The sequence below is a fragment of the Leptodactylus fuscus genome, chromosome 5 (genome assembly GCF_031893055.1).
Source record: "Leptodactylus fuscus isolate aLepFus1 chromosome 5, aLepFus1.hap2, whole genome shotgun sequence".
Classification (NCBI taxonomy): domain Eukaryota; kingdom Metazoa; phylum Chordata; class Amphibia; order Anura; family Leptodactylidae; genus Leptodactylus; species Leptodactylus fuscus.
Genome location: NC_134269.1, coordinates 34,122,951 through 34,139,553, shown reverse-complemented (window position 1 = coordinate 34,139,553; position 16,603 = coordinate 34,122,951). Strand labels below are relative to the sequence as shown.

Below are 16,603 nucleotides of genomic sequence, written 5' to 3'. Positions count from 1 at the left end.
AAGGAACCACTGAAGTCTTCTATAGATGGAGAACATACATCTTCACTGACATTGCTAAATTCTTCATTAGAACCATTGATGCCTTTAGAGGGACACTTAATTTCTTCATTTGACCCAATAATTGAAGCCAATGATGATATAACTTCATTGGAAGAAACAATACAATTAGAAGTATCGCAGTCTCCAGTACAACTGCCAGGCCTAGGTCAACATCTCGTGCCAAAGGAACTCATTGAGGAAGAAGAACCAGAAAGAGAAGAACTTCTATTACCGGGTCAACAAGGACATCTAATGGAGCAGGATAACCCTATGATAAAATCAGTACAATATGATGCAGAAATCCATGTTGATCCCAGTGTAGACTTACCAGAGCATGTGGAGCAAGCTAACGTAGCTGCACACATGGATCCAGAAGAAATTTATGAGAAACTTTCAGCTGTCTCACAATTGTGTGAAGAGCCATTAAATATGATGTATAGGCCTGACTATGCACTACCAAATCCTGTGATGGAAGCAGAAAAACAGCAACATTCAGCAGAAGCAGAGGTCGAAGATATTAGTAATCCAATAAAACTAGGCCAGTTTGTCCAGGAATCTTTACTGTTCCCCGAGGAACCATTAAACTCTATAGATGAGTCAAAAACTACTTCTGTGGAAGCAGATGACTACCCAGAGAAACCAATACAATCCTCATTAGAACAGGTCAAATGTGCAGATTATGAAGAGGCAGAAAAAACATCAATACATGAATTAATGGGCTATCCTGAGGATCTTACCACATCTCCAGAAAAAACATTCAACACGGCTATGTATACAACGGCTGAAGATAAGGATGTATTTTCATCGAAGTCAATGGATATCAACATTTCTGTACCAACTTTACCAGATTACCAAGAACATTTAGAATCAGATATACCTATGACATTAGAAAATGATGGGTTTGTAAAGACCTACATTGAGCCACAAGTGAGTGTGGTCTTGCCACCATTGGCTTCAATAGAATCAATAAAACATGAATTACTGATGCAGTCAGAAGAACCTGAAGATGAAACAAATATCTTGGCCCCAACATCAGAAGAAACTAATAATTTATTGCATTATCAAATAAATCATCCTGAATCTCCAGAATCGTTGTCAGAACATGAACACAGGACAGACACAGTCTTAGAAAAATCAACAGAAGCTTTAGATGATTTCTACATGACCATGGATCCAATAGACATAGTAAGGAATCGCTCTACAAACCAAGAGACCGTAGAGAAAGACAAAGAAGAAGACAAGAAACCAGCTATGGAAGTTAAAAATTCAGAAGAACCAATTTCATTTACTGTTGAAGAATCTTTGGAACCATTAGACACTATTAATGTTCTAGAGCAAATCAATCTAGAACAAAATAATTCGACTGAAATTCTAGAGCAAACTATACCTGTGGAAGGAGCAAAACATGCTACAGAATCTACAGAAGTAGACTATTCGGATGAATCTACAAGCATTTCACATACAGAGACTTCATCTCTAGAACACACATTTTCACCAGCCACAAATACTATCTCCGTAATCCCAACAGAGCAGAAGGCTGAGGCTAGTAAAACAACTGATTTACATTTGCAGAACACAGATCCATGCGAATATCGACAGGAAACAGAGGGGGAATCATGGGAGCTTGTAAAGATGGAGGAGTTAACAGATTATAAAGAAGAGCCAGAAGAGAGACCACTAAGACCCGCGAGTCTAAACCAAGATGCGGAGGTACAAGATGAACAAAGGGCAGAAGAAGAGTTGGTCGAAAGGGCTTCAGTCTGCAGTACTCTGAGTGATCCCCAACTGGCTGCAAAAAGTAGTAGTGAGACAAGTACACCTGAAGAACTGAGAACTTATGAAGATTCTAGTTCTGGTGTGGAGTCCCACTCAGATGACGCTGCTACATCCCCACAAACTACACTTACACCTGACCCTGATTTAGGCATCCACATGGGTCAAGAAGAAGGGACAGAAACTCCAGCAGGAACACCAGCTTCAAACAACAAGGGTGTACCTCCGCCACTTCAAATTGTAGACATAGAGGGGCAGTCTCAAAGCACTTCTCCATCTGGTGTCTTTGAACCTTCAGAGAATAACCAAATTGTACGGAAAAAGGAAATCATGGCTTCTAACGAATCGAGAGAACATGATTATGAGGCGAGAGCAAAAGAAAGAGGAGCCCAAAGAGGTAATGATGACTGACTGTGTAGTGCTTGGAATAAGAGACCGTAATGCTCAGAAAAGCAGGGAGTAATTTAGAGATGATATAAGCATCACTAGTTAGTGCATATTATGGACCATACCATGCTGAGACAATGACACAGGGGTGTTACAATCCAGTGATGTAATACTGAATACACATGACTACATGTTACATCACCTATCACCTCTTCCTTCAACATTTTCCTCCACATATTTCTGCTCACAACCCTTCCTACCCACCCGTATGTTTTTGCCGTCTCTGTTAGATGTTTTGTTTTTTTTTTTACAAATATTATAATAAACGTTGATTTATTTTGTACAACCGGTGACCTCTGTTTTTATTTAAGCATGACTCATACGTGTGTCCTTTATTTGGTGTAAAACGTTAAGGTCATTCTTCAACCAGAGTCATTTGTGAGTAGTTTGTGTGATGTGCAATAGTTGTGACTTGTGCACCACTAGACCATGTTATGTGTATATGTTGGCGGTATCGACTTTGCTTTATCCATAAACTTGTACATAGTGCTGTCGTAGCTTGACACCCATGGAGTCAAGGATGAATGCCTTACTTTACATTACCTTCTTGCACCCTACTGAACCTCATTCACAAATGTGCACAACCTCCAGTTTCCGTGCAGTTGAATGCAATCTGTTATCGGCCATTTCAGGCTGGGGAGAAGCCAACTAGAGTATATTTTACTTGTATTTCTAAAATTGGCTATATGCCTTCGATATCTGTTGGCCAACCCAACAGCCTGACTCTCATCTCCCTTGGCATCTGCCACTAGAAGTGTTGGGAGGTCAAATGGTTGGGTTGGCCACATGGTGGTTGGCAACAAACCATGTATAATTGATTTATCAAACTATACATCAAATTAAATAAAATCATTAAAATCAATTATATACTTAATTTTGAAGCTGGAGTTGGAAACTTTTTTTTCCAACTTGATAGCCCTGGATCAGAGAATCGACAGGAATTTCAAAGCTTCCATAAACTTAGAATTTCAAGAAAAAATGAAAGAACCTAGATGTGTGCCAAGGGAAGATAAACCTACATGTGCACATTGTGGCCTGTGTGGTAATATAGGATAGTAGTGATAACCAGATGAGAGGGAACCAGGATACCACCTTGTGATATGGTGGAGAGGGAAGGTTCTGCTACCCGTCAACGTCTATTCAGTATGGATTGTTACTTTCTTTCGACCAATAATTTCTGATTTTTTTTAACTTCCTATGATTTTTAGGCACAGAAACCATAACTAGAGTCAAAGGTATAGGTTTCTAGTTGTCACATCTCCCTTTTTTGCAGTATAAATACCTTTATAAAGGAGCAGGAGTCTAGGAGTAGCTCTACAACTTGGTGCCAAGATATGGCACAGTTCCCCTTTCTGTAGGTTACGTGTTGCATTGTCAATGAGGTCCATTGTTTGCTTCTCTTGCATTGCTTATTAGGCTCTGTAGTATAGTCTCCTTGCATGTCCCTCAATATTATCCTAATCATTACCTCCCTTATGTCCCCCAATACTGAGGGTAATACCATTTTAGCTATAGATCCAGCCTCCTAACCAAGGTCATCACCTCATTCTGAATCTCTTGTATAAATTGGGAATAACGTCTTCTAATATCTATACTGACGTTGGAATCCTACACCTGACCTTGTTCCTGAGGCTCGATTCATGCTTGCATGCTACTTGCCCCATCCTGCCACTTTAACATCTATTATCTTTTACCTGCTGTCTATTCCTATTAATCCTCACACCATCCATATAACTCCTCACCCTCACGCTTTCTTCTCCATTATTACACTTTGTCTGTTAACATCTTTGGCATCCCGCACCACAGACTAAACAATGCTTTCAGATGAGGTGTGGTCTGTGCTTCTGTGACATATGGGTCTATGTAAGCTTGAACATTTTTACATACATGGTAATTGTAGGACCTGGTCATAAAAATGAGTTCTTGACAGTGTGAATGTGCGGGAATGCTTTTACTTCTGGTTGGAGGTAGTAGGCCATTCATGTATGGTAAATAGTGATGGATGCAAGCGCACTCACTCCATGGTATATAATGTCTAAGCCAACACCAGTGGGAAAAGCATGGGGTTCAGAGACCCCTAAACCTAACATATATGGTGCATTACAAGATTCTCCCGTATACATACTCTTCAACATTTTGAATACACTACACCATGCCCATCTACCTGCTGAAAATAAAAGTCTATGCTGAGAGAGGTAGCATATATGGTGGAAGGACTGTAGATAATAAGATAAGATAATCCTTTAATTGTCCCACCATGGGGAAGTTCAATGTGTTACATCAGTATGGATAATACAGTAATATATTCCAGAAAGACACATACAGCTCATAGTAGATAGAAAAGATACTAGGAGTCATAGCAACTAGGAAGGAAAAAAGAAAGACTCACGATCATTTAGTTCTCTGTGCGGAGAGAATTCATTTTGAAGCTGGAGTAGGAAAAATTTTTTCCGGCTCCGCAGCCCTGGTTCAGAGAATTATGAAAAGATGGAAATGGAGACAAGAGGAGGGCTTCTTTACGACCAATGGTTGGCAAGGTCCTGTAAAGGAGAGCAGACTATGAAGTCTGAAATAGATTATTTAAGTAGCCGTGGAATCACATGACAGAAAACCCATGTGTGGTTTACTTATGTCCCTTGGGTCACAATTATGTTGAATATTGCATGAAGTCACACATAATGGGCGACTGCCATGATACAGTTGAACACAATGGACTAGATTCACTTATGTTACTACAGATATTTATACTATATGACAGTATATCCCGAGTCATCATGTAGCTCAGGCCTTATGCATAGTGAGTACAGCTACGTTTACATTTAGTTGTAATGTTCCCATTAGGTTAAAAGGCCCATAACCATGGATTGAGGATGTAAGGTTAAGTTTAAGGGGTCATTAATAGAGATGAGCGAATAGTATTTGAAACTCTAGTTTCTAATACCTCGCTCCATAGGAATGAATGGAAGTGTCCGGCGCTTAACCCCTTGGTGTTTGGCCGCTTCCATTCATTCCTATGGGAGCGAGGGTATTTGAAACTAGAGTTTCGAATACTATTCGCTCATCTCTAGACTTATTAAAAACAGTCAGGGCGGGTTCATATCCGTGCCCTGGTCTCCGCTTTTAGGTTTCCGTCTTCTGCTAACAGGAGACGGAAACCTGGCTTAGTGTTCGCCCGTGAGTGTTTTGTGGTCTCCGCGGCAAAACAGTTTATGTTTTTTGTTAACCGGATACAAAGTCATGCATGTCTGACTTTGTATCCGGTTAAAAAAATAAAAAATAAGGCTTCGCTGCGGAGACCACAAAACACTCACGGGCGGACACTTTGCAAATCCATTCAAATGAATGGGTTTGAAAAGTGACTACTGGTTTCCGTCTCCAGTCCAATTTCTCGGGGCAGAAGACGGAAACCTAAAAGCAGAGACCGGGGCGCAGGTGTGAATCCGCCCTCAATTGTACTGTTCAGACTGCTTGATCATAACACAGACCCATAAGAAGAAACTGTATTACGGTATTAGTGCTAGTGGCAGCAACAAAAATATTCTCCGGGGGCATCTGATATTCCGTCCTGTTCAGAGGATTAAAGAGCAGGTCTTGTCATCAGAATGGATTGGAGGCCTCCATAGAAGTGAATGCATCTCAGAAGGCATCTGGTGTGTAAGGTTAATTCTCTTCAATAGGAGATCATACAGTTAATAGACCACAAATATCAAATGTCTATTGACCCAATGTGTCAATTACCCAAGATGGGCAGCCAACTATGGGCCTATAGGTCTAAAAGAGCTCAACATCATCTTGACCATCTTGCTCATTCTATGGCATTAATTATATTATATTATATTCATGCATATAACTATTTTTGCTAATTTATTTCTCCAATTCTAGAGAGAAACAGATTTATTTTTCACTACAAAAATCCAGTTTCTTATATCAGTAGGGACTCTTGTATCAACATAACACTCTCTCGCTCCTAATGAAAACCTATGCGTAATGGCCTAACCTGCTGTGCCCGGGAACAAACACACAGAGTGGAAATGTTCAAGCCTCACAAACATGCTCAGAAATGCCACTCACGGAGATTGCAGTGCGCGGCGGTGTATGCCATTAAAGAACATGATGTACAGAAGAAAAAATGGGGACAACACTAAAAATGGCAAAGTGCCATTACATTCTTCAAGGACCTTAGGAGGTATATACAATACTAATGACAAAGGACTACTCAGGCATAGGTGGCATTGTAGGAAAGCATGGAATATTACCAACCAACACATCACTTGCAACATCATTATAAACCCAGCACACATACAGAGAGAGGATGTAAAATCGTCACAGTAAATAATGATATTTAGTTTTCCCTGCCCCTTTTTCTAGGTGAACCCTTCCCCATTGCTACTCCTTCAGATGGGTTATACACAATCTACGAGTCTGAGCGTGGACCTCAAGAACGCAGCCTGAGAGGGGCAGAACTGGGGCTGGTGGAGCAGATCATCGGAAGAACATTGTTACTGGCAGCCTCAGAAGGGGGAATAAAGGGAGGAGTTCGGGGGGCAGAATTGGGAAAGTGGGCCGAACTCTTGTCCCCATTGGATGAGTCACGTGCTAGTATCACATCTGTCACCAGTTTTTCTCCAGAAGGTGATGCTTCTCCACAAGGTGACTGGACAGTGGTGGAGGTGGAAACATTCCATTAAGTGAAGCTCCATCTGTTCGGGGGAGCTAGGCTGAATGTCAAATGGAAGGTCTCTGCTCATGTTGGACATTGTGTTATATATGTAGGCCAGAGACTCCATTCATAAGAGACTTGGTAACAAATGTGTGAAGCATTGTGCTGTGTGGTTGTCTGCCTCCACCCATGCAGAGCAATTTTTTTTTTTGAGTGAGTGAATGGCACCGCCCACGCAGAACATTTTCCAGAGTGAAACAGTGGTTCTACCTATGCTAGGCTGTGTGCTGTGTTTGTGATGGTGGCTCCACCAATGAAAGGCATGATGTTGTACATGAAGGACAATGTGTGGAAATGTGATGAATGTATAAGGCAGTGGCTCAACTTATAAGGGCACGGTGATGAGTTATACTGAAGTAAACTGTATATATTGATGTGCAATATGCGTCTATTGTTTCTGAGCGTGGAGCTTTGCACTATTGACTAATTCTGAAGATCTCATGGATCAATGTTGTGAACAGAGACTTTTTTTTCATATTAAAACTTGGGACCATCAAATTAAAAAATCTGGTCAATGAAGAATTCTCAGAGGAACCTTTGTGATTGAGTAGTACCCACTGTTGGTGCCTGTAAACCTTTACAACAGGTAGATCCCATTTACAAGAGATAAGAGAGTCTTGAGAGTCTACCACTGGCCATCTTCAGCCACAATGTGTCTGAATCAGTAGGACCATATAAGAGTGCTATTACGTGAGTGTTACAGGGTGCCAATAATACTTACAATATCTGCTGTTTCAAGCTGTACGTTCAGCTGTAGCCTGCAATGGTAAATCCAGATGTAGCCACTAGGATGATGCCTTGAGGATCCTTTCTAATGCTTACGGGATAACCATACAACTGCATGTTAGATTATGTCCGGGGGATACTGGTGAAGGGTGGAAAACCAAGCCTAAGCATGATGCTACACTGGATTCTAGTTGCAGCATAGACAGTCAATGTCACGGCTGTCTGTGTTTTCACTTACCTGCTTTTCACCTTACTAGGTCTATGGCTTTGCAGGTTACTGCACAGCCAGTACTCTATTAGTGTTTTAATGTAAAGGGGTTCTCTATGGAGCATTTCAAAACTTACCTCCCCCAGGTTCTACTGTGGATGCACCACCATGGCTCATGTGATTGGAATAAGTACCTAACCCCAATCACTCTGCCTCCTCCCTCATCTCCAGAGTTCACGGCTAGTTATATGTGCAATGGGGTCAGCTGAATACATCATTAGAATAAAAAAAGTGAGCCCCCCATAATATGGGTAACTACCTGTGAAAATAGGAAAAGGGGAGGAGATGCAGCAATTCAGGGGTCCTGGTGCGAGTTCTGATCACAAACCTGGAGTGAGAACCATGCCATAAATCTGTGGTTCATCTGCAATAAAACCTGTAGGACATATTGAAACCCTTCCTGGAGAAGTAAAAAGCACCAGCAGCTGGGGCAGGTACTGAAGTTGTGCTGCGGCCAGAACCTCATGTCACACTACCCTGAGGGGGCCCTTAGATAACACCTGAAGGATACAGCCAAGATATACCTGTAACTCTCCGATCTGAAGCAACAGCAATAGTTCAGGTGTAGCCAGGTAACTGCGATCTTCACGTATTTACCTCTAATAACTGGCCTGCACCAGAACGATTGCATGAAATGGGATCGTACAAATGGGTTATGGCAATAAAGGACAATAATGTCTAAGAGCATCCCAAGACTTGGGTAGAACCCATTCATCTGACAAGTGAGTAGAGGGAAGGTCTACAGGTTATTACCTTATACTTGTTTATTAATCCTATTACTCAAGGGGATAGAACCCTTTCACAAGGTGAAGATAGAAACATATTTGTGCACACCAACTGTGCCGACTAAATACAATCCCCCACAATGGAGGCGGCAGACAATACAAAGCAAGATCAATGCTATTTAGACTATGTGAAGACCTTCTGGCTGTTCCTCCTTCCCAACAGGTAATTACAAATCCAGGTAAGCCAAACACCTGGAGTAGCTTATATAGCCGTAATCCCTCTTAACCATCTGCTCCCTGCAAGGTCCCTATGGTGAACATAACCTACAGTGAAGACACCAAAGTCTGCATACTGCATGCTAACCTATGCCCCAATAAAAGACCAAGTTTATGTTCTTAGGGCATAATGTGTATATACCTGTATATGCAAGCAGAGGGATTTTTTATGCATATATGGACTTTAGGACATAGGTTACTGCTAAGTAACTTACTAAAGCAGCGGCACAGAAATATGTGATGCATTAGAAGAACATAATGTTACTAATTCAGGAAGGATGCCAATGTGTTGGAAAACAAATACAATCAAGAAAATCACAGAGGCAACCTCCCCCGCAAGCATGCCCGGGCACCGGCTGCTGATCAGAAGCCCAGACAGACCCCCACAGAGATGGCATCATGTCTATTATTCTCCAGCTGGGCACCGCTCTTATTATCATCCGCCTGCCTATTCCACGCCCAGCTACAGAGAACACACTGTACACACTAAAACCACCGTGCACTAATGTGACTAACATCTGTATAGGAAAATACAACCACACAGCTATACAGGAAGACAATAAGTCACTATACCCCCGTACAGAAGGGCAATAAATCACAATACAACCACTATCTACCCATAAGGAAGGACAATACAGTATCACTACATGTCTATATAGGTGGATAATACAACCTCACTACACATTTGCACATAAAAGGACAACACAACCTCATTGCACACTTCTACACAAGGACAATACAATTGTATTCTCTGAGCAATGAAGTATTATCCTTGTGCACAGATGTGTAGTGAGGCTGTATGAAGAACAATACAACCTCACTATACACCTGTACAAGAGGACAATACAACCTCACTATACACCTGTACAAGAGGACAATACAACCTCACTATACACCTGTACAAGAGGACAATACAACCTCACTATACACCTGTACAAGAGGACAATACAACCTCACTATACACCTGTACAAGAGGACAATACAACCTCACTATACACCTGTACAAGAGGACAATAAAACCTCACTATACGCCTGTACAAGAGGACAATAAAACCTCACTATACGCCTGTACAAGAGGACAATACAACCTCATTATACACCTGTACAAGAGGACAATACAACCTCACTATACACCTGTACAAGAGGACAATACAACCTCACTATACACCTGTACAAGAGGACAATACAACCTCACTATACGCCTGTACAAGAGGACAATAAAACCTCACTATACGCCTGTACAAGAGGACAATACAACCTCACTATACACCTGTACAAGAGGACAATACAACCTCACTATACACCTGTACAAGAGGACAATAAAACCTCACTATACGCCTGTACAAGAGGACAATACAACCTCATTATACACCTGTACAAGAGGACAATACAACCTCACAATACACCTGTACAAGAGGACAATACAACCTCACTATACACCTGTACAAGAGGATAATACAACCTCACTATACACCTGTACAAGAGGACAATACAACCTCACTATACACCTGTACAAGAGGACAATACAACCTCACTATGCACCTGGCAAGGACAATACAACCTCACTATACACCTGTACAAGAGGACAATACAACCTCACTATACACCTGTACAAGAGGACAATACAACCTCACTATACACCTGTACAAGAGGACAATACAACCTCACTATACACCTGTACAAGAGGACAATACAACCTCACTATACACCTGTACAAGAGGACAATAAAACCTCACTATACGCCTGTACAAGAGGACAATAAAACCTCACTATACGCCTGTACAAGAGGACAATACAACCTCATTATACACCTGTACAAGAGGACAATACAACCTCACTATACACCTGTACAAGAGGACAATACAACCTCACTATACACCTGTACAAGAGGACAATACAACCTCACTATACGCCTGTACAAGAGGACAATAAAACCTCACTATACGCCTGTACAAGAGGACAATACAACCTCACTATACACCTGTACAAGAGGACAATACAACCTCACTATACACCTGTACAAGAGGACAATAAAACCTCACTATACGCCTGTACAAGAGGACAATACAACCTCATTATACACCTGTACAAGAGGACAATACAACCTCACAATACACCTGTACAAGAGGACAATACAACCTCACTATACACCTGTACAAGAGGATAATACAACCTCACTATACACCTGTACAAGAGGACAATACAACCTCACTATACACCTGTACAAGAGGACAATACAACCTCACTATGCACCTGGCAAGGACAATACAACCTCACTATACACCTGTACAAGAGGACAATACAACCTCACTATACACCTGTACAAGAGGACAATACAACCTCACTATACACCTGTACAAGAGGACAATACAACCTCACTATACACCTGTACAAGAGGACAATACAACCTCACTATACACCTGGCAAGGACAATACAACCTCACTATACACCTGTACAAGAGGACAATACAACCTCACTATACACCTGTACAAGAGGACAATACAACCTCACTATACACCTGTACAAGAGGATAATACAACCTCACTATACACCTGTACAAGAGGACAATACAACCTCACTATACACCTGTGCAAGAGGACAATACAACCTCACTATACACCTGTACAAGAGGATAATACAACCTCACTATACACCTGTACAAGAGGACAATACAACCTCACTATACACCTGTACAAGAGGACAATACAACCTCACTATGCACCTGGCAAGGACAATACAACCTCACTATACACCTGTACAAGAGGACAATACAACCTCACTATACACCTGTACAAGAGGACAATACAACCTCACTATACACCTGTACAAGAGGACAATACAATCTCACTATACACCTGGCAAGGACAATACAACCTCACTATACACATGTACAAGAGGACAATACAATCTCACTATACACATGTACAAGAGGACAATACAACCTCACTATACACCTGTACAAGAAGACAATACAACCTCATTATAAGCCTGTACAAGAGGACAATACCACCACACTATACACCTGTACAAGAGGACAATACAACCTCACTATACACCTGTACAAGAGGACAATACAACCTCACTATACACCTGTACAAGAGGACAATACAACCTCACTATACACCTGTACAAGAGGACAATAAAACCTCACTATACGCCTGTACAAGAGGACAATACAACCTCACTATACACCTGTACAAGAGGACAATACAACCTCACTATACACCTGTACAAGAGGACAATACAACCTCACTATGCACCTGTACAAGAGGACAATACAATCTCACTATACACCTGGCAAGGACAATACAACCTCACTATACACATGTACAAGAGGACAATACAATCTCACTATACACATGTACAAGAGCACAATACAACCTCACTATACACCTGTACAAGAAGACAATACAACCTCATTATAAGCCTGTACAAGAGGACAATACCACCACACTATACACCTGTACAAGAGGACAATTAAAACCACACTATACACCTGTACAAGAGGACAATACAACCTCACTATACACCTGTACAAGAGGACAATACAACCTCACTATACACCTGTACAAGAGGACAATACAACCTCACTATACACCTGTACAAGAGGACAATACAACCTCACTATACACCTGTACAAGAAGACAATACAACCTCATTATAAGCCTGTACAAGAGGACAATACCACCACACTATACACCTGTACAAGAGGACAATACAAGCTCATTACATGCCCATACAGAAAAACAATACAACCTCACTATACATTTGTACACAAAACAATACAACCTCCCTACACATCTGTACAAGAGGACAATGCAATCTCACTATACAACTATAAGAGAACAATACAACCCCATTACATCCCTGAGCAAGATGATGAAACAACCGCAGTTTGTACACATCACTATAAGTCACAAAACTTACTACACTTGTTTGTACATATATTTTTTCTATTTCATTTTTTATTTTTTTTTAAAGAAATGTATGATTATATTTTATCCCATTAGGGTTTACTTATTTTACGTGTTTATTTTAAATAAAAAGCAAACACAATATTCCATATGTGTCCTAACAGCAGGTTTATAGTAGAGACAGCCCTCAAATCGTTTATAGGACTGCGCTGTGCAATATGCACTGGCAACTATTGGAATCCTGGTACTCTAATTTGAAGTGGGGAGCCCCTTTACATAACATCCTTGTGAAAAGGCGTTAAACAGGTAGGATCCTGGCCAATAAAAGGAGGAACAGGGTGCCATTAAACAGCTATACACCCATGCCTATGCAATGGGGGGGACACTCATACAGGACTTATTCTACACCACCGCAAAAACAATGGAATTCGCCCCCAAATCAGCATCAGATTCCACCGCGTGAATGGGCCCCTATGGATTTTGGAGCCTTGAATTTTATTAGAATGTTTTTCAGGCAATGTTAAGCGTGCAGAGGCCTTGAGGTGCCATAACAGAGGAAAATCCTCGAAAAGAGAATAATTTATTGCGTATGTCTAGGCGTGATCTCACACACCCAACCATTACCCTGCTGTGCACTCAAAACAGCTCTCTGTGATGGGAAACTCTTCATTTTGGAGGAGTTATTCTGGCTTGGCTTTTATTCCCAGAATATACCCTTAGGTTTCTTTGAAAACCAGGTATTAACCCTTAGGAGACACAGACAGTTTTCATTTTTGTGTTTTAGTTTTTTACTCCCTACATTCCAAAAGTCATAACTTTCTCATTTTTCTGTGTAAGTAGCCATAGGAGGGCTTGATTTCTTATGGGTTTTTTTTCGGTTTCCACTGTGATAAAAAATGCTGTTAGCTTTATTCTGAAGGTCAGTATGATCACAGTGGTACCAAAGTTATATAGGTTTTTTTCATGTTTTAATACCTTTACAAAAATTTGAATATTTGAAGAAAAAAGAAAAACAACTCCTTGAATCACGATATTCTAATCCTTGTAGCATTTTTGTTTAGATTTCAGTATATGGAACCGTGCAAGGCGTCTTTTTTTGCGTAATAATATGTAGTTTTTATTGATACCACGGTGGGGAATGTTTGATGTTTTGACCACTTTTTATTCCAATTTTTTTGGTAGGTGGGAGGTATCCATTTCAGATTTACATGTCCATTTGCATTATTGATATTACATTGTTTCTATTCGCTTACTTTGCGCTTATTTTGTTCTGTTATGAAATTTCAATAAAATATGATTACACACAATTTTTATGGAGGTAATTTGACAAAAAAAAAACCCCCACCAAATCAGCCATTTTGATTTTTTTTTCTTGTTTACCGTATGGGACAAATATTTTTATATTTATTCCTTCCTTCCAGGGGGTTGAACATGTGATGTTTAGATCACCTGTGCCTCACACTGTAATAGTACTGTATTGCAGTCTAGGGTAGATTTGCTATGTAACCACTGAAGCCTGCTGCAGACAGGCAATCGTGCTGTGGGGGGTGGGGTGTCACGTTACCAAAGATTAATCGATAAGTGAAAGAAACCACTCACATGCCGCGATTGCACTTGGTTAAATGCCCGTGATTAGAGTCATCTCTGATCATGGGCAATGTATGAAACAGCAGCAAGAGTGGCCACCATAGTTAGTCATGTGCAAAAGGATGTGACTGTACGTCCTGGTGTGCCTAAGGGTTAAAGACCATCTCCACAAGTAACACAACTTTCCGTCTCTGCACACCCACTAGACTGGGTGTCACCCTCCATACCTTTTTTAGGCATACCATACGTGTAGGGCGCCTTCTTCTCTCCTTCTAAATCTTGATTTTTAGATTCCTCCGCAATCTCTGTTCTTTTAATCAATCTCATGATGCCTCAGCATAACATCACATGACCAGCTAGAGCCAGTACCATCTCAATCTGCTGGTGGACAGCAATATTATCCTTTCCTCTATAGCCTCCTACATAGCCTAAGGTCACATACCGTATATACTCGAGTATAAGCCGACCCGAATATAAGTCGAGGCCCCTAATTTTACCACAAAAAACTGGGAAAACTTATTGACTCGAGTATAAGCCGAGGGGGGGGGAAATGCAGCAGCTACTGGAAAATTTCAAAAATTAAAATGGTCGGCGTTTTTGGGTGCAGTAGATGCTGGGGAAGGGGAGGGGGTGTTTTGGTTGTCTGTCTGCCCCTTCCCTGAGCTTGAGGACTGAGGTGTTTTTTTCCCCCACTTGGAATTCAGCCTGGCTGACTATAGGGGATCTGCAGTGCTCCTATTAACCCCTTCATGATGGAACAGGAGCACTGCAGATCCCCTATATTCAGTAGACCGGGCACTGTCAGACACAGGGAGACCTAATGTGTATGTGTGTCACAGTAATTTTCTACTTTTCTATGTATTCTAGGGAAAGAAGGGATTCAGAACTTTTAATTTACTATATATATATATATATATATATATATATATATATATATATATATTATATATTTAAGCTTTCCCCCCCCCCCCCAACTATTTTATGGGAGATTCTATACATTACTATTGTGGCTGGTCATAGACCCCCCCCCCCCTCCCAAAAGGTAAAAAAAAAAATAATTTTTTTTTTCTGCTTGACTCGAGTATAAGCCGAGGAGGCCCTTTTCAGCACAAAAACTGTGCTGAAAAATTTGGCTTATGCGCCAGTATATACAGTAAGTCATCTGCTCCATTCTAACACCCTGCAATGGTTAAACATAGCTACCCATAGACTCAAGTGTGTAACAGAGTCACTCTGCTGCAAAGTAACAGCCCCAGTCTTATACACAGCCAGAAAAATAACAGGCCAGACGACAAAGGCAGTAACACAGTAAGCACGCTGGCTCAGTCCTTAGTACTGCTGCCTTTTCCAGCGAAAAACATTTGCATGGAGTTTGTATGTCCTTGGAATATAAAAGAAAACCCGAGAAAAAGAACATGCCCATCTCCAGACTGACTGTATTGGTGACCAAAACACAAATTTTAGAGAACTACAGATGACAACCAACCAATCACACTTAATGGGGATTGTCTAATCATTCTCCTACTTTACTATTGCTTTGCTCATGTCAGTCTTTACTGCAGTTCTCTCTTTCTACTCCCCCTCCTACTTATCAGATATTGATGACCTAGCCTAAGAATAGGTCACAAGTATTTAACCCTTAGTAAGCCCCTGTAAGCGCGAGGAGGACAGATTTTGGATTCTACATAGAGCTTTCCATTTTAGTTAGGAGATAGGACAAGCCCCTGACAATGCAGCAGCTGAGCTGAGTTGAGGTTTGACATGGCGACATTTGATCAGGAAGACACCTGTCTGTTCCTGTATTTCTCACTTACTTTTGATCCAACGGGCCTATTTTCCTTGTGAAGAACATTGAGGGTCTATTTCCTGATACAGGTGGAACAGCTATAGCCAGACAGGGTGTGATATGACTATACCTCCATATGTATACCATACTTCCTACCTTTACTGCACCCATATGTCCTTATGTCACAGTACGTTCCTACCAGTGCTGGATCTAGAGTACTGTTCATCCAGAACTGCCTGATTCACAATGATAATCATCTGAAAAGGACACATGCAGAGCAGTACGAAGGGAATTAACACCTTTTGTATCACAGCGATTTTCCATTTGTTTATTTTGATTTT

General features: G+C 41.0%; 1 protein-coding gene across 1 annotated transcript; it reads left to right on the top strand.

Annotated features, from left to right (window-relative positions):
* Positions 1-1,388: 1,388 nt before the first annotated feature.
* LOC142202646 (proline-rich protein 36-like) lies at positions 1,389-7,306 on the top strand. The gene is made up of 2 exons (XM_075272878.1): positions 1,389-2,209; positions 6,628-7,306. Exons 1-2 carry the CDS (start codon positions 1,672-1,674, stop codon positions 6,945-6,947), a joined length of 858 nt encoding a protein of 285 aa, XP_075128979.1. The 5' UTR covers positions 1,389-1,671; the 3' UTR covers positions 6,948-7,306.
* Positions 7,307-16,603: the final 9,297 nt, after the last annotated feature.

What these genes read in the sequence shown, in the direction of transcription:
- LOC142202646 (XM_075272878.1), top strand. Translation starts at nt 1,672, where the DNA reads ATGGAGGAGTTAACAGATTATAAAGAAGAGCCAGAAGAGAGACCACTA. An exon ending in AGAAAGAGGAGCCCAAAGAG is followed by an intron (nt 2,210 to 6,627) that starts GTAATGATGACT and finishes CCCTTTTTCTAG; the next exon opens with GTGAACCCTTCCCCATTGCT.